Source organism: Leuresthes tenuis, unplaced genomic scaffold (assembly GCF_036924035.1).
Source record: "Leuresthes tenuis unplaced genomic scaffold, fLeuTen1.0.hap1 SCAF_23, whole genome shotgun sequence".
Taxonomy (NCBI): Eukaryota; Metazoa; Chordata; class Actinopteri; order Atheriniformes; family Atherinopsidae; genus Leuresthes; species Leuresthes tenuis.
In genome coordinates this window covers 19,837,820-19,857,892 of record NW_027325377.1, presented here as the reverse complement: position 1 = coordinate 19,857,892, position 20,073 = coordinate 19,837,820, and the positions used below count along the sequence as shown (strand labels likewise).

General features: G+C 40.8%; 1 protein-coding gene across 2 annotated transcripts in view; it reads right to left on the bottom strand.

The window, feature by feature from the left end:
- chchd3a (coiled-coil-helix-coiled-coil-helix domain containing 3a) overlaps positions 1-20,073 on the bottom strand; it is a 64,156-nt gene that overhangs the window by 27,979 nt on the left and 16,104 nt on the right. For both annotated transcript variants that reach the window (XM_072377323.1, XM_072377324.1), the window contains 2 exons: positions 19,688-19,868; positions 86-169 (listed from right to left, as the gene is read on the bottom strand). In XM_072377323.1, coding sequence (XP_072233424.1) covers positions 86-169; positions 19,688-19,868 — 265 coding nt within the window. The remainder of the gene's footprint in view (positions 1-85; positions 170-19,687; positions 19,869-20,073) is intronic.

Sequence of the window (20,073 nt, the reverse complement as noted above, 5' to 3'; positions counted from 1 at the left end):
ATGTCACAGGAGAATGACTTTTCATTTGAAAAACAAGAAGAGCAAATAGATGACCGGGTTTTAAATAGCCAAGTTTGTTTCTTACCCTCTCCTCCAGCCGGGCCACCTGCTCACGGTAGAAAGCATCCTGCTTCTTCAGATCTGCCTCCCTGGCCTCCAGCTGCTTGGCCTAAACACACAAACAACAAACACACGAGCACGCAAACATCCCCAGCCATTTACATGTTCCACATGCACCACACACACACACACACACACACACACAGAGAGGAGGAGAAGCCATTACTTATGTGCTCAGTCGAGCATTGCCAGTTTTAACAAAATGATCACAGCAATGCTCACAATAAAAGAAAAAATACATAAGCCGGGGACCTTTAATGACTACTCAGAAAAGAGCTATTAGAGAACATCACAGCCACGACATGAACATTTTCTTGAATCCCGGTACAAACAACCAACTTACTGATGGAAACATGTTCATGTTTTACTTAAGTTGTGCAGAAAATACACCCGTGTGTCCACATGCAAGGGTCTGATCGTGCCCTGGCAGGTACTAAGTGTGTCTTTGTCCTCTTGTGTTTACTTTTAAGCCAAATCACTATCAGGTCCAGCAGATAACATCGGTTCTCTTTGAGAACAAGTGTTTTGGTTTGCCATATATATTCACCGTGCCCACCCATCTTCACTGTCCTCTTCTCTACTGTGACCTTCACTAAACGTACGGCTGATTCTCTAGGTGATATACAGGACAGATAAGTAAGTGAAAAAGGAGAAGATAAGACCTGACTTATCACCTTTCAAAGAGAAAAAACACATCACACTGCAAGTGAGGCCCAAAACCTAATCAAAACACCAAATTACTTTCAATTTTCAAGAATCATGAAAGATACAGTATGTGAGGCACCTGCTGGGAAATGTGGTCACTCATAATTAACTCCTAAGAACATATTGGTATATTGATAGCTATGAATTAAGTGGATTTATTATGTGGCAAAAATTTGATGTGAGCACAAAGTAAACCGAACAAAACTCATTTTCTACAAAATAAAAAGAAATTTAAGAGAAAAAAGCAATTGGTTTCCTTTGTTCGTACATAAGCTTTCAGAGACAAAATTTAATCACCAACTCATCTGTTGGCATTGTTGTATCACATGGTAAAATATGGTTCAGCATGGTTCAACTCGGCACGGCTCCTCCATGCTTAATGCTTTTCCACAGCAGACACTATTCCCTTGATGTGGGCTAGATCAGCTGTTTATCACCGCATCATGGTGTGAAGCTGCAGTAACAGAGATGAGACAACTTTCCCCTGTGTTCGTCTGGGTGTGTTTATTAAATTCTAGTGATTTAGCAGAAGCTTTTATCCAAAGCGGCTTACAAATCCAGAATAAAGAGTGGGTATTGCACTGAATGAGCCTGCAACAGGCTTTCAGTGCAGCAGAGTTTGAATATCTTTTGGGAGTTACTGTAATAACAAAGCTCAATGGAGCTCAACTCTGGTCAGCAGAGAAAAGAAGACTGATCTGTAAAGTGTACACCTGTGGGTAGTAGAAATGCTCATATACACAATGTGTAATCTGTGTGAACAAATGCGATGTCCTTGATTTCTGTTGTAAATTGTGTGCCATACTTTGAAATGTCAGAGAACAAGGAAGTTTGTTGTACATAATATTTGTTACATATAAAACTTAGCTGGTGTAAAGAAAAACGGATCCTGTCAAAAAAAGCTGAAAAGGGGAAGAAAATTTCAAATGCATCATGCAGAGACTGTGACAGAAGTCTAGAAGAAGGTGAAGACATCCAGACTCACCTTCTGTTCAAGTTCCTGGTTAAGGGGAGCATTGAAAAAGAAACGGAAATAGAAAAATATATTTTAGGAGACACTGATTCATTCATGAACTTCTTCAAAGTGACATTTGGTAAAGTTTAGTATTCAGAGTCCAAGGATGACTGGCTACTCCAGCGTTCTGCTTGAATACACACATTTCATCCTTTCATCTGCTTTGCACACATCCACAACACATGTGCGGTATATAACCATGCATATATGCTCAGATGTTTATTGTCAAACACACGCAAACTTGAATGGTGTTTTCCTTTGGGGAAAACAGCCCCACAGATACAGGCCTGTAACTTTCCCTGTAAACGCTACAGAAAGTTGAAGGAGAAAGATATGAAAAAAAGGCAATGTATGGTGGGGGGAGAGAAGCCTTACCACATTTAATCTCTACTACGCCGATAACCATCTGTGTTTAGCAACTAAACACACTGCAGGGAAGCTGCATGCGCTATGCATTGTGATGAGAAGCAGCAAGGAGTCTCACAGAGGAGCTGTCCTCATATGAGATGAGTGGGGGAAGTTTCAAAGTCAAGGGGAAGCTCCGAGCTCCCTTTTCGACACGCAGGACAGAAACCTTCCCACAAAGGCAAACACCTTCATTATGGTGCCAGACACAGCGAATAAAACAAACTCCGGGGCAACACTTTATCACACTCCAGACAATACCTGGCAAACAACACCATGACCAAGGTGCTACTGTCTCAATGCACTGTCTCAATGCGGTCCTCAATGCAACCAACATGAGCCGGTGTAATAGTTGTGGTCAAACAGTTGTCTCCATTATGTGTCCTAACAAGTCTTTAGTGTTTGGACAGTGTTATAAAAAAGCTCAAAGTAGCTGCATTCAGTTATGGAATTAAGTAGGATAAGAACCTAAATGGTAGTGTTGCTCGAATGTGCCCTGAAGTATACTCTAAAAAGTATGCAGTTACCACTCTAGATAGGAGCTTCAACATGTTACTGATTCTGAGCTTGAAATCATGGCCACAAGGACATGATAGCAAAGTTTCAGGAGACTGAATAACATTGGTTCTGGTGCCAAAGAACTGTCGCCAACCAACAGCTCAATTTAGGTTGAAGAGATGAGGGATGAAGGGACAGAGGGAAAAGAAAGGCATTGACGGGGGGGGGTTGTAAATTCTGAAGAGTTTGTCCAAACTCAATGTTACGCTGGTAGGTGGCAACTAATACTTTGGCTTTGTGGAGAAAGACAAAGCATGCACACAGACGCTGGGACACAAACAATAGCTCAGACACTGATCTGTAAGAAACAAACCATCACACACACACACACACACACACACACACACACCAGCCCGAGCAGCTGTACCCACAGAGATCGGGTGGAGAGATAAATGCGTGCTGAAGGCGCGACTAAAGGGGTCATTAAAAGACGAGAGGTTGTGACAGAAATGTGCATCAAGGGATTTTCTTTTTTTTAGTCACTTTTGTAACAGTGTATAAGAGTGTGTGTGTACATGCGCCAGTGCATGTGTTCAATTTCCATGCAGGCAGGTTGTCCCTCCTCTTTGACGACACACACACATAATGTCAGGATTACTTCTGACTGATTAATCCCATTCAGCAGACTTTAAAGATAATCTAATCATACTAAGGGCCAAACAATAGGACAGACTTCAGCACTGCCCATATACCTTTTGTTCCCCTAATGAAGAGGCGGTCGCAGGTGGAGGAGGAGAGCTTGGGCAAGGGCTGGGGGAGGAAGAGGAAGAGAAGGGCAGAGGCAGACAAGAAAATGGAAGTGAACTTAAGGGAACAGATAGACAAAGGAAAAGGGGACAGTAAAAAGTGACTTATCGATAGAGCTGCCAAGCGATTAAAACCGGCTCTTTGATGGAACATGGACCATGGGCCAAGTGAGTCTTTATAACTATAAGGGGAAGTAAAAGAGAAAAAGAAAATAAAGAAGCTGACACTGCTGAAAGTTTACAGTCGTAAAATCTAGTTTTTTCTTAAGGCCTTGTTGCAATCAAAATCCTGATGAACAGGGAAAAAAAATAAACTTTTATGGATTCTACAACCAAAACCTTACAGGATAATGTCATGTTGTGGTGGCATTGGGACATTCTAATTCAGCCTTACTGATTAGTTTAGTTATCCTGTGCAGGAATCCCTGACATGGAGGGAAAAATAACAACACTTTTCCCATTTGCAGTCCTGGAGCCAACATTAACGTCAGCAGCAAACTTTTATATTTCATGCATTTCCCCAGGTCTTTTAGTACAGTACAGTAGCACAATGGCTGAGGGTGACAGGCAATTGTAAGTGAGACTGTGGTGGTCAGATTAAACGAATCGTTTAGGCTCGGTGATCGCCTCTGTGAATATCAATTAGCCAGCCGCTGAATAATTAAGGACAACTATGTTTTTTAATTAGCTGACTACAACAGTTTGAGCTGGGCGCAGGGCTGGAAAAGAGGAGGAGGAGGAGAAGAAAGGAGGAGCTGTGGAAAAGAGGATGGAAGAGGGATGAGAACAAGTGGATTTTGCTGTGTCAGCCCTCCTCCCCCGACCGTTCCCTGCCACACACTCATCGACTGTTCGCTCCCTGAATTGCTCCCATATAGTCCATTTTCTTTCACAGCTGCTTTTTCGCTTAAAGTGTTCTCTGACATTTACTTTCCTTTTTTTTTTTTCTTCTAAAGCATTCCAAGTGACTGGAATAAAAATAACTTATCTGCAGCAGTCAGCAGGCTTAAAGTGTGTACATGCAGTATATGTACACAATATACTGTACCTTCTGTGACAACATAAGGTTCTCTGCAATAATAAAGCCACTTAGGAAACACATTCCCATCTCTGCCTTCCTTCCAACTTATGTTTTAACAAGGTCACAGTGAACTCTATATACACTGTGTATATGGAAGACCATAAAACAAAAACTGCATGTATTTGGACACTTGACTGCTACCTGCCCTCTTCATTCCTATGGAAACATTAATGATGCACTTACTTTTTCAAACGCAGCTACTCCGTTTTGGCTTAGTTTTTGTTAAAAAAATAAATAACGACACGGTGCATTTTGTCATGTTCTGCAACAAAGTGTGATGGGTGACAGCAGGTAGGTCGTGTGTATCTCACCCCATGTGGTGACTGTATCGCTGTACGCCCACAACATGCTTATAAATCAGGCTAGGTGAAAATAATATTGCGAGATGTCACGATCAATGGAGCACAAATCAAATCTCATCACATTAACTAACTGCACCTCATCCATAACCTTGGTCTCCTTGTCTCTCGGCCCTGAATCACCCCTGTCACGAGTAGCATCATAATCAATGCTCCCTCACACCGTCCAAGTGCACGCCGCAGCACGGTGGGTCAGAGCTGCTCACCAGGGTCCATCTATCACAGTCGTGTGCGACAGTCCTCTATGACACACTAATACTGAAGCCACAAGCCTCCGAGTCCTGTGCGGTCTGCCTGGCAGAGACGAGGTCAAAGGGCACCGCAGTGTGACCGTGCTCTGGTGTTAATTAGCACGGTGGAGGTGTGGGTGGTATGTGGAAGGTTAGAGATGGATGGAGGGAAGGATGGAGAGTTCATAGGGTTGAGAGGATGGAAGGGAGGGAAGGGATGAGTCAATGTGTGGATGGAATATGGATGACAAGATAGTTGGAGGGGAAAATGGGTTTCTTCTGACATTTGCTGGGTGAACATTTCACACTTGGAGACAGGAGAAGAGGGATTTAATGAAAAACACTTCCTTACTTTGTGTGTAGCCATGAAATAACACGTAGAAGCTCACGCAATCAAAACTGTCTCAGACTCTCCTCTTTGTTGTAAATCTCGGCCTCATCTTGTAACTTCCAATAAAAACCACAGCAACTCCATCTTCAAAAGACATCATGGGGAGATCAATTCTAAGTGATGGTGTAAAATGATATTACCTGACCTTACCAGCAGTAAATGTTTAATCCTTAGCATCACTAATAAAACAAGTCCTGGTGGCAGAGGCTGTAAAATTCCATTGGAAGCCATTCACTTTGGCTGGTTAATAAGCATCATGGGGATTTACTGAGCACCAGCAACACTTGAGTTCACGGCTCACTATTAGTCTCCATGGGAGACGTTAGGGTTACGGGCGATGTAATCATGTCAGATATGGTGCAGTCGGTTAATAGGCTTAGCTTGGGCCGATAACACCAAGGACATACATCAACTCCCATTCAGACAGCTCAGACACTGTTTGACAATCCAATAAGCATTCATTTTTAACCATACTCACTCCTTTAGGTGCAGATAGCTTGCAGTAAGAAAGCTCCTTAAATCAGCAAAAACATTTTAAAGCCGACACCTGATTTCTCTTCTCAATATAAACTTAATAGGTCGACTTTTTCCTTGTTCACTAGAAATATAACTTAGGCGAAATTTGCATGAATCTTGCTTGCAGTGGAGCTCTCCTGTAATTTAAAATCCCTTACAGCCATCTTAGGGTGCTTTCATATACATGTTGTTTGATCAAACAGAGAAAATCTAAACCAAGACAAAGGAGAGGATCTAACTCCGGAAAGAGCTGAACCAAGACTTTGTCCATTCATGGTGTAATTTTAAAGGTGCTGCTGCCTTTTCAACCAAAAAGTTTAAGCAATTTCAGCATCATATGGTGGAGAGAAAATGGGGAAAAGGCAACAGAATAAAAACAGAATACAACAAAACTTTCCTCTTTGAGTAGGATTTTGTTTCTTATCAACAGATAAAATGATATAATATAATACTCGTCTTACAGCTGTGCTATCAACAGTTGCTTTGGGGTTGCTGGAAAGCCTTGCTAATGAGACTTTAAGAAGAGAACAACTACTTACAAATTGATTTTCTGACACCAGAAAATAGTTGGCTCATGTGCCGCTTTAGGATTCCAGCAGCTGTTCTTATTAAGAGCTGTGGCAGAAACTGAGTCTTTGGGAGCCTAATGCCATCGTTATCATGTACCTTTTGCCTCATTTGTAATCCGTCTATTATCCTTACTTTCCCTCTTTCTTTTACCTCTGCAGGTTTCTTTGCTCTAAACTCATTGAATAAATAGCTTCTGTTATTCTTCATTCAGCAGTTTTTGTTCCGTTCACTTTCTTTGTGACGCCTGTTGAATTTTGGTGCATTAAATGTTTTTTTATGCAAATGATTAATTAAGGTGGTGTCTATAACCATTCATGATTAAAGGCCATAATGTAAATCAGGCTTGTGCACATGCATACAATTTCAGGATGACTGAGGTTTACAAAAGAGAAAAGTATGTGAGCACGACTTTATAAGTCGAGCAAAAATAACACTTATAGATATTTCTGTTTTAGTTTTAGTCATGAAACTACTCAAAGCATCCAGCCCCTGGTGTTGGTTTTGCACACAGTATAGAACTGTAAACAATTATCGCCCATCTTTTAATGCAACCTAGATCTAAAGGGTTCCAATCATTTGCACAAGGCTCCACCAGTATTCAAACAAGATAAATCCCTTTTAACTTTTCCAATTTTAAAAAGAAACAAAAAAAATTCATTGAAATTTTTACAAAAACATGCACACAGGTGTGTCATTATGTATGTGCTCTTGTATAGCTTAAAAACTAATAAATTGACTTGTCCGTGTCACAGAGGAAGCATCGCACTTTGCAGACAGAATCACTCTCCCTGAGGATCTTTTAGTACAGTGAGCAATGGCACCGTGACCTGCCGGGTCAAAGGGCTGCCCTGCCCAGGACAAGGACCAAAGGCCAGAGATGTAGGTGGTGAACGTGGGTGTCTCAATGTTTACACTTGTATCGGAACTGCTGACTGTTTAACGGCACATTAAGATGAAGTGTCCTTGGAGCGACTGAGGGTTTGATCTGATTCAGCTGGCCTTAATGAGGCAAAGGGAGAGGGGGCAACCTCCTCCAGCATTTGCATCTCTTTTGCAATTCCTGCAAATCTGTAGGTGTCTCAAAAGTTTCATATCAGAAAATATACTGCATTAAATGTTAGGATAACTACGCCCATGTTTCTATTCGGATCTTCTCTGGAAAAAAAGTTGGGCTTAACTTTGGCGTAATCTATGAAAGATTTGTTTAATAAATGGGAGTCGTGAGCCTGAAAAGGCAGAAATGCAGATGGAAGAATGAAAAATCACTTTCCCAGACACCTGAAGCCCCTCGGCCTTTGTTGGAGATGCCAGAGCAACCACTTCACTGCGAAGAGGGACAGCAGCAACATCTGCTAGCTCAGAGATTGATTAATTGGCTGATCAGGCGCCTGTGGTGTAAACTGATTGATTGATCATTCTGGGGTTGGAGTTGCCTTTATCTGGAGCCCTGGGGAGCGAACCTGTGGAGGTCCCCAGTCATCTATCATGTCCAACACACAGCAGAAAATGAAGAAGAGATGAGGAGGAGTGGGTTCATTACCGAGACATGGGGGAGCATGTATGGAAAAAGTCTGAGGCAAGAAGACAACAGGGGGCATGCCTTAGAAAAACTGGGGCTTTTGGACAAATAGGCTAAGGATGACAAAGGTGGAGAGGATGGCCTTATGCTTTCACACAGATAGAAAAAGACACAAAAGGTAGTGAAAAACGTAGAAAAAACAACATGGGAACAACTGTGTCATGATTAGACGAGATGGCAAGAGAAAGATGAAGGGTTAGCAATGTTTAAACCACTGTTCAAGCACCTCACTCAAAATATAATTCAATGAATGAAAAGGTAAGAAGAGCATTGCTTTTGTCTTTTCTGGAATCACGACTTCCAGTCATTTCTAATTCCCTGGTGAGATTTCTGCTAACACAAGCAGTCAGAGTAAAAGGGACACAGAGAGGTGGCAAACGAAAACAAGCATGGAGAATGCTCATATGTATGCAGTTAGAAAATAAACCAATGGCAGAAAATTCCTTTCCTTGACGGCAGAGGACACACCGAACGGCCCGAGAGTGGAAAGAGCCATATTGCCTTTGGACAACAGATGTCCCTCGGGAGCTAAGTTAATGAGAGACTGAGAGTTGGTGGGGAGAGACAAGAGGTGGAACAACCTATGGCAAAAAAAAAGGTGAGAGGAGTGTTGAAGGGACGACAATAGGGGGAGACATGCAGGATAGAAAGTAGACAGCCTCGGGACGTATAGCTGACACTGCACCTCACAGACAACCTGAGTGGCATGTGAATGGCTCATCTATGTGCATATGCCTGCAGCTTGTGAGTTCTTGCATGAATCAGTGTGCATGTTTAAGAACATCAGAGCGTATGCATAAGTAGCTGAAGTCTTGCAGGATTGTGACTGGTCATATCGTGCATTATGTGTCCCCATGCTGGGTGTTAATGCATATTCATTCGCCCATGCAGCAGGTGGTCTTTACAGGTCTGATAAAACTGGGACAGGGCTACACCTAACCTCAACTTGTGCCCGTCAGGCCCTTGTCAGCTGAAACACAGTCAGCTCTAGTCCACTAACCTCTTTAAAAGCAAACATATCCTAGTGTTTTACCTTCTTTAGCAGGTCCGAGTGAAGAAACTTTGTCATCAGATGATGTATGCAAGGCTGCGTGCAGACGTCTATGCACCCTATGATTTGTTGTGACCGTCCTACTATAAGGGCACCATCTGTGCATGTGATGGAAAACCAACACAGATGTGGATATCAAAAGAACTGCCCACCCCGAGTGGTTAAAATCACAGATTACCCTCCATTTCTTATTTCTCAACAGGCAAGTTAACAGTTATTCTTCCATTTCAAGAGATTACCTGCTGTGGTACACAGGATACCAAGTTTCAACTGGACATTTTTAAAGTAGATCCTTTTTATGTAGTTTTGACAGTTGTTTTGATGTGAACTGTCTCCTAATTGGCTTTTGCTTTGTTTTGAAAAGAGGTTTGTGAATCAATATCCGTTTGTCAATTGTCCGCTCTATTCATGTGGCTCTATTCACTCTCCCATCTTTTATGCCCTCTAAATTCCATCCCTGCTTCTATATCTCATCCAGATTTTCTGCTCTTGTCTGCCATCTTGACTCCCATCTGATTTGTTCCCTCTATATTTTAAGTACTTCCAAACGTTCAATCAAAATTACTCCCTCAAGCACCATTAGCCGAGCTGGCTGTTCACTTCCATAGAACCTCATTAATACCACTCTCTCGTCGGAGCCAAGAGGAAAAACACAGTAAAAGACCGAGAATATAAAAAGGGACATGCTCAAAAGAAAATATTCTACCTACAACATATCTGCTACACTGAGTTAAACACTCACCAAGAATGCTAATTCAGAATTAACCACCGATTCTTATTTCCCAACCTTTGCACTTCAAAATCTGACCAATTATCTGTCAGCAAGGCTGTGTGAACCAGATAATTAGAAACAAAAAGAAATCAATGCAAAACTCAGAAAAAACAAAGAGGCGGTGGCTATCAAATGCCCTATGATTTACCATAGATATGGACTAATATACATAATAAGTATGCAGTGAACAAAGAGGAAATTGAGTGTAACTAAACCAGTAATAAGTGAAAAAAATTCCTAGAAGATTGGAAAACTACTTTCAGTGTATTTTTCATGCTTGGCTGATAGGCATAGATATCAAATTTTCTGACATGGACATTCATATGATGTAAGTGAGATATCTGCTATTTGGTGCACACAAGTCAACTCAAATTTAAAAAATTTAAAAAAGACAATACCCTATAAGATAATTCAAGTCTGCTTTCCAAAATGTTTGGAACAAATGAGGGCGAACACATGCATAAATGCACAGCCCGCCCTGTGAAGCTGAGACACTAAATTGACTGTACAAGCTCTCTTGTCAAAAATAGGCTGTTCTGACACCAGCACCCGTCCATCAGTAGCACTGCCATACCGCAGCCCTGCTGCTGGAACCTTGTAGAGCCAATTACCTGACAGGGAGAGCGGCTGGCGCAGATTGCCAGCCACAGGCGCCGCCAATTAAAGTCTAACCTCACGTCTAACCCTAATACTGGCATAGCATGTGGGCATCTTGCAGTGCTACTGCTACTGTGTGAAGAATAGTTGAATGGACATCCTCAAAGACGAGAGAAGAAGAAAACACAGAAAAAGAAAGGGTTAGAGCATAACAGAAGTACGCACAGTCCACTATCAGCAAGAAACTATCAGAAAGTGGTGCAGACAGAACATCTGCTCATTTAAGTTAACTTTTCACTGTACATGAGGATTTAAGCATTCATTCTGATTCCAATTAGAAAACAAACATTTGAAAATTAAAAGATTTTCCTCTTTTTCACATCCTGACACATTTCCAAAACTGCAGGACAATCATTTTGTATTCACAAAGCAATGGCAGTGAAACCTGCTCAACAGAGCCCCTTTTTATTTTGCTTGTTTAATGCGTTTCAAGTGTTTACAGTTGGTGACAGGTCTGGATAGCAGGAAGGCTGGTTTAGCACTTTCACTGTCATGCTGTCAACATATGTGCAAATGCAGCTTGGAACTGTCATGCTGAAAATATCCACAGTCCACTCCGACAAAAAGGACATCTGGATGGCAGTACAAGTCGCTCCAAAACCTTTATGTTTTAAAAATGTGCAGAGGATTCTTTCCATGTGTACCCATGAACCTCCCTACCAACAGCGATGCAGGCGATCCAACTGTGTGCTGACAGAGGGCCAAACGGTTTCATATTCTTATTTTTCCGACATCAGAAAAGTTTTTCACTTCGCCTCGGTCCGTCGACATGAACTCTGACCCAGAAAGTTCTCCAGTGGTTCTACCATTGTATATGGTTCATTTTGGTAGGGTAGCCTTTTAACTAGTGAACTAGTTTTCAAACATGCTCGTGAGCCCATGCAGTTGGTTGGCCTAAATATCACAAGCATTTGTTTCGCTAACACTAGTTTTTTTAGCATTGTACTTTTAGCATTGTATCTGGTGACAAATGTCACCAGATCCTCTGAATCTTTATTTACCCATAACCTTTCTGCAATCTATTAAAGCTTAGTACTATTCTTAAAGGAGTGAGTTGCCCACAGTCTTTTACAAAGAGGTTAACAACGCCAAATGTGACAGGTTTTCTGTTTACCACTTAAAGGACTGTAAAGAAGGAAATGGTCTCTGGGAAATTCAAAAGGAAAATCTATGTAAATCTTATTAAAAAAATAGAACTTTTGACCACTTATAGCTGTGATGTGGCGAAAAAACAAAACACTAAATAAACTAGAAGAGTTTCTTTTTACTCTATATTTTTTTTTGTAAATACCACCAACAGGCACTAATTCTAAACGCAGCAAGCCTCCATTAACACCCGAAACATTAAGTTGCTGGGCCATTATCAGCCAGGTCCAGTCATCTGTATCTAAAATGCAACAACGTGCAGTTGAAGTAGACAAGACACCCCCCCTCCTGAAATAACAGGACATTTGCTGGAAACTGCAGTTTTGCAAGGGATGGAACAGAGAAGACTACCAGGGTGAACAGAGCAGGTGGTTGGCCTTGTTGAATTAAAAACGTTAAGCTTCACTAAAAGTCATTTTCAAGGCAGCCAAGCATCAAATAGAACACAGTTTAAGGAGAGTGGGTACCGCTTTTCTCTGAGCTCTGACAGGATGGACATGGTGTTTGTGTGTGAGCTTGTGTAAGAATGTGTGTGTGTTTGTGAGTAGGAAGCAAACAAACATTCTTGCTATGCTGCATTATCCCTTGCTGTGAAAGCAGAGGTGGTGGAAAAATCATGGAACATCACATTACTGGCTGTGTGTGCATGCTGAGTGTTTGTGTATGAAAAAAAAAAAAAAAAAGAGTAGAGATGAAGACTGAAACAGGGAGCGACAAAAGCATGCTAAACAACAGGGCTGACAGGTGGAACAAGAATTTAAACAAATTAACTACACGTTTATGTTCTTTTTGGGCATTTTATACAATCAAATACAATGACTAAGAAAAAACAAAGGTTTGGCTAATATTTCCAAAATTTTTTTGTTATCATAATTCACTATTATTGGGCGCCAATAGCCTTCATTGATAGTGGAGAGAGACATTGTAGTGGGCAGAAAAGGGCTAAAGATCTGGACTTGAACTTGGCCAAGCTGCAAAAGCAACTTTCAGCAACCTGTGTTCATTGTGATCCTTCAGGCAAAAAGTTAAAGATGCTATATTTAATGAAAGCTTCAATTCAAAGCTTTGCTTCAATATGATTAATTAAGGGGGAAAAAAGATGAAAAGGGCCAGAAGTAAAACTGTAGGCACCCTGCATAATGAGATCTTTAGAAAAGCTTTACTTTTACAGCCAGCTTATCCAAGCATGATCGCTCCACCTTCACGCTTTACAGCTGTTGTCCTTTTCATGAAATTCTACCAGTTCCCACCAAACATACCAATATATATTGTGACCTCGAAGTCAGTCGACAGAACTCCTTTTGAAATTTCCCCAAGCGTGTTCAGATGTTAATTTACGACCTTGTGATGCTAAATTTGAGTTTTCTTGTGAGGATTCCTTGAAGGCGCACATTTGTGCAGATGTTGCTGAAAAGCACAACCGAGCCGCACCACACCAGAGTCTGTTTAATGTTTGAGCAAGTTTTAAGGTGAACTGGTCTCTGGCTTTTTCTTGCACAAAATCTTTTTTTTTTTTAAAAAGTATATTTTAAACTTGGAAATAATCGTTATCTTCTACTTATACTTAAAAATACAATATACAACCTTAGATAATCACAGCTTTTAGCCCTAGACCAGACATAGACTTTCTTATCTTGGTAAATGCACAGAAAAAAATGGGCATGGATTTCATCCAGCTGGACTTATTCGGCAAAAGAAAACCTTGAAGTTCACTTTTTCTGTACTGCACTTTTTAGCCAAAGCTAATAAACAGCACTCTGTCATGAAGATAATAATGAATGAAATGAGTGCACTAAACTTAACATTAATTCTGGAGAAAGCAAACTGTTTCTGCTAATTAGCTTTGTTGTGATACAGTAAAACTATACTCAATTCATAACAATGAGGGTCGTTTAAGTTATAGAAAAAAATTTCTCTTAATAACCCAATCAACTTCTTATTTGAGCAACACCTATGTGAAAATTTCCACTTAAGTTTACAAAAAAAACCCACAACAACAAATTAAATGTACAATTTAAGTGTTTCAGACCAGTTACCAATAGTAGACAAAACCATTACTCCACCCAAACCACTGTTTGCAGCAGTACAAGATTGATGACTCTGCATTTGATTGAAAAGTCCGCCTGAGGGTTAGCGTCTATGTCTGGGTGAGACACCATGGCCAGTGATTGATTGACCGCTGGACCAGCTTGGCTCCGCAGGGAGCACAATTGTTACAAATTAAAAACAGGGGACAGCGGAGGTCTACGATCTCATTAAAACACAGAAATGTGGACTGACAGACGGATGTAGACAGTGCATAAGAGCACCTCCGTGGTACCTATTCATTGGTGTTAAACAAAACCAATGAATCGTCTGTCTAAAGTATATTCTACACCTATGACGTGTTAATTCACATAGATTTTTTTCCTGCTTTGTGTTCAACCGTTAAACACTAAATCAGACTTGTAATTAAGCACTAATTGACCCATTATTGACATATGGCTGAAACCATTTGCCTAGTAGTGTTAATTTTCAGTTCTTTAATCATAGCCACTGTCAACGTTCATTTAAATATCCATCATTCAAAAATAATAATTATTATGACATACATTCATAGAAAAAAAAAAAAAACTGAAATTACCATGTAATTACTCCATATTGAAACTGCATATATATATATATATATATATATATATATATATATGCATGAGGTGCTATGCTTCAAACTAACAACAAACATGTTTATGCACGTTTCCCCAATTCCTTTACTGTGGCTCCTGCTGAGTGACAGAACATGTGTGACCGCTGACGCTGAACATGTTCCCCTCAGACAACAGAACCCCAGAAACCCAACATTACTGACGATGACAACAAACACCCCTGCCTACGCTGGTGTGAAGTTTCAATTACCGGTAGACTTGCTGGCTGACTGCTGCCAGTCAGCTTGACGGGGTTGGGACTGACAGAGAGAGAAGCATTCCCACCGGAGGGGTACAAACCATCCAGTGCTCTGGCTCCACTTGTGATTTAGCACAAAACATTTGCGCCATCTTCCCATAATCATATTGAGAGTCGGATATTTTTCGGTCAACTGCATAAGAATTAGTGCGTAATTCAGGTAGATCTGCCGCTCATTTATTTGAAAGATAAATGGTATCGATCAATGGTAAAAGCAGTTCTGCCAAAACTGGCCAACAGTGTGTTCACCGACTTGTGTTCAGTAGTTATTGAAGTTAAGATTTCGAGAATGTTTGGTGGGCTGCGGGGGGGGGGGGGGGGGGGGGGGGGGTCTACTCCATTTTTGATACAGAGAGTAACAATGGATAAAACAAAACTGGAACAAATCGAAGGCAGACTGAAGACAAGTCAGTGCCACCGCTGGGGAGCTTATAAAATGATCAGTTAAATGATGGGGATTGAGGTATTGATCGGGGACTTTAGGGGAGGTTGTGTGGTTATCCGTCACGTATGTGTGGAAGATCGCCGAGATGATCCCAAACCTCACTGGTCGACATATTGAAGTGTCCTTGGCCACGACACTGAAACCCACATTGTGTTCCTCATTTGAAAGTCTACTTGGATAAAAGCAAATATCAAACCCCGATAATGACAAGTGCACTATTTTATTCATGTATAACGTAAACCGCAGTACACCAAGGATAGAAGCGCTTTGTTCACCAATATCTGATGGCTTCAACGAACATCAATCTGGGCTCTCTGTCCGAGATGAGACGCCTGATCTGAATCAGAGTCTGCAGTTTGTGAAGGGGGAGGTTTTAATGCCAGAACTAATCTGTGCATCTGAAAGGTCAATGATGAAGGTCGTATGAAACGGTTTTTATTCCATGGTGGAGAAAATGTAATTAATGACAAACTGCAGCTGCTATACTGTGTAACATGATGACATGAAGACTGTGGTTTACTCATTGAAATGATAAAGGAATGTTTGAAGTAACAATTCTTAGATTTTTGCTAAGATAGGATATTAACATCACAAGTGACAGTTGTTGAGATCAGAGTTTCGAGATCAAGTTTCATTGCAGCGGCAACCACAGCCTCTAAATTCCAGGAGGTGTGTATTGTTTTCCCCGCAAAAATAAATCTCACATTTGAGAAAGACCCAAAAGTTTTCAATTGGATCCTAATAGGAAAGTCATGCCAGCTCATTACTCTGTCATCTTGATGTAGGCCAAACCCTGCCTCAAGACACAAAAAAGATAAACTCCAATAAGAATTCAAGCTCCTGTGGTTAGGAGGATAGAAATACTGATATAGTACGGTCAGAATTCTTGGCTCAATCAACACATGATTTAAAGGGAGCTGCACAATAAAACATTGGTATTCCCATTTATTTCAACTTCTCTAAACCAAAAGCAAACAAAAAACACCTTTTCATGGCTTCTCGTTTTACTTGACCTATTAATACTATGATAACAACTGGATCTGTAAAAGAGTGAGAATCAAAATTTGAACCAAAATCGCCAGTATCTGAATCAATAAAGCCTAAATGGTGCCCAATCTTCATCTAACACAATATCTTGGGGCAAATCTCTCCAATGGATGTTACTGTAATTGCTGCTATGGCTGTGAAACTCGTGGCCATTATAGGGGAGCATGGGGAGGCATAACAGCTCAGAGCCTTGCTCTCATTGTGCCTGAAGAAGAGAGGGGAACGTATGGGGTCCCCACCAGTCACTGTGACCTGTATCTTAATGAAGGGGACAAATCAATACAATACTGGAAGAACAACACAAGCAAAGCTGCCGTAGAGAAGGGGTTTATTTTCTCTGTGGCAAGAACCATGTGAGCTGGTTTCATTTCCGTTCATGGAATCCCCGTTTTAACTCGTTTTTTTTTTTTTCACACAACTTTGTTGCACTGGGAAATTATTACAGTTTAAAATCTGCGTTAACTCACATCACTGTTCCTGCTGTCAGGTATTCTGCCCATATCAAACCAACACAGCAAAACAACTCTCAATGTTCAAGTCAAAACTAAACTGTTAAACGAGGAGATGTATTTTTGCTATAAAAAAGGTAAATTAACATTAATTCAACAGATTCAACCAGCAACATAATGCATCCCTATTGTTTTCACTACGATGTGAGACACTTTTTCTCACTTTGTGTGATGAGACATATTCAAAAGTTGAACACTATTTAAAAAAAGGAAGCTGACCATACAAAGCTTTGATGTTTCAAATAAACCTATAAAAATCACAAATGAGGTGGGAAAAAGGTTTACTTGAAAAAGGACTACACAAATCTCCCCTTAAAGCTCTATCAGGCACCAGATTATGTGCTTAGTACAGCAAGCCATAACCTCTCCCTGGAGCTCTTACTCGATCACTTTATTGACTTTGCCTGGCAATCAGAACCAGTTTCACCTTCCAATTACCGATGCTTATGTGCGTATAAACAATGGGAATTTGATTTGCGGGATGCCTTGTGCAGAAGAGGTTTTGTACTATCTGAGGAGGGTAGTTAAAAACAACATACATTAGGTTTAGAATTCAAGCTAAATAATTTAGCAGTGGGTCTTTCTGCTCTTTTCATTTCTTAGTAAAAAGAACTGAAGTCTTCCAGAGAAAGAGAGACAGGCGGGAGATGGAGATGCACACACACAAAAGTTGATTCATGTTTCATCAAAGAGAGGGTTCGCCGTGGGTAGCAGAGAGTCCCGGAACTTGACAAACACAGAGTAAAATGACAATGGGTGGGAGACGTCTTGGGTGAGAGGCTGCCTTTAAAAAACGCGAGACGTCCATTTCCAGTTGAAAAGAACATTGGCTGTGTCGAAGCGTCTGTCTTGACAATTACATGAGTGGTGCAAACAGCAGTGTGCCTCCACTGATAACCCGTCGGATTCTATTAAAACTTGAGCATTCCAGAGAGCGCTCGAATGAAAGAAATTATCACACAGACTCACATTGTGCGAGTGTGTTTTAGCTGCGTTATGCCTGCTGTAAGAAGGGAGACTTACTGGAGGGAACATTAACTGGATTTGGGTAGAAACATAAAATACAAACAATAATGAAACAAACTGTATGACTTCATAAGTCTGAATGCAAAGCTCCTGCAGCATTTTTTATGTGTAGTTTCAAAGGCAGCTAATGGCTCTAGGGTTAGCTCTGGGGCTGCAAGAAATAGCTTATAGAAGGGAAAAAGTAAGTTCAGAGAGTTAGTACTTTGGGTAGATGAAGGAAATTATGTGCCCAAGTAACCTATGGGAGTCGAGTACGACACCCCCCCCGACTTTGCCACTTCATATACAACACATACAAAGCAGCTGTTGCTTTCTTGTCCTTCCTTCCCTCTAACTATCTCCTCCCCTTATGTTTCCTGAGTTGCTCCCTATATGAAATTAAATTACAGAAAACCTATGACTGAAACGTTCTTGACAGATGCTGAAGGCAAAATACCCCACATCAAATCAAGGGTCTCTCCTCCCTCGCCATCGCTCTCTTTCATCACCTTTTTTTTTTTTCCCTTTCGATCTGAAAGCGTTCCAAATGAGAGATTCCTCATACACTTGTCCTATGGCGAGGAATCACGTCAACGCTTCTCTCGTACTGCGTCTCAACAAAATGATTCATTTTTCTATTACTGCGATGAGCGTGTGAAATGAGCTATATAATCAATAGCATAGGTTTGTAAACAGCGGGCACACTCCAGGGAAAATGTGTTTTCTTTTGTAAACAGCACACTGCCTGTGTGTGGTTGGAATGATCTGACAACGTTCACGAGAGCAATTTACAGCAAATAAAGACAGAAGCTGCCCAAAATGAGAACATTTTTCATAATAATGGCAGGATAAACAGGCAGAGATTTGGAAGAAGACAATATGGAACGATGGTTTAAAAAAAAAATAAAAAGTTTATTTACTATATGACTGTTTGGAATAAACTATAAAGGCTCTCAGAGTCTGTACAATGTAGAAACAACGATGATGTCTAAATACTGCTGACGGTAAAATAAAGTGCTGAATTTGCTGAGCGTTCATGTGCATCTTTCTGGCAGTAGGAGTTAAAGTTAAAGTTGTTCTATGAATTACTGCGGACAGCAATATTACCATATTCACAGCCCTTAAATGTTTCACCTTTTCCACTATAACAGCCAATAAGTCCACGTTTGAGCATAAGAGTGACCGAGCAGAAATGTGTAACTGCGGAAAGGAACTTGTCTTTGAATAAAAACAGCATTTCTGTTTCACAAAAGAACTTTTATGATATTGCACACAAAAAAAAAGGATATAAGGATAATATATATATACCCTGCTGTGCAAAGACGGACAAACTACAATTCTTAAAAGAATGCCCAGCGGCACAGTGCATGCATTGAAACGCACCTACTCCCCACCAATTTCAAGCATGTAAAAGTGATTCAAAAGGAAATTACCCATCATTCTATGTTAATGCTACAAATCAAAGCAAGCATGACTGTTGGACTTCAGCATTTTCAGCCTTGAGGATTTCGAAAACCTCCGCTGTGATAATACTCTCGCTTACCTTCAAGCTGACTCAGTGTCAAAGAGCTATTTCCAGGAGAAAAGCAACAACTTGATATATAACAATTCATTTTACACATGGAAATCGGACCTATGAGAAGCAGGTGTGACTACGAGCAGCACGTTAGCTGAAAAGACATAACCGTCAGATATGACTGACAACATGACTTGTTGAAAAGACAAATGTCTCTGTAACTTCATTCTAAAATGGATTAAACTGTTCAGCCAGACAAAACTAAACAGGTTTACAGAAGCTGCCAGTAACTGTATATCGACTCAGTTTAGTGGAAAGACTTACGAATAGCTGTGCGCGGAGCTGCTCATCCTCAGTGGAAATCCGCTCCCTTATAATGGCCTGCTGGATGCTATCTTGGGCCACAATCTTCTCCACAGACAGGATCCGGGACACTTCATCCCGAACTTGTGACTGGACGTCAGCTTTAGCTTGTGCTGATGCCCGGGCTTTCTCTGCATCAAACCTGTGTGGCATCAACAACAAATATTTCAACAGGTTTTCAAATCTATTTTTTGTCATTATTCAATTATTTTTTGCAAGGCCACAGCGCGTTGAATGAAGTCAATAATCCCTGAAACACTGTGCATCCAAGATAGAAGTGTGCATCAAACTTTTTGAAGCAGGACGGTTGCTTCTTCACCTGCTTTATCAGACTTCTTTTTGTCAGA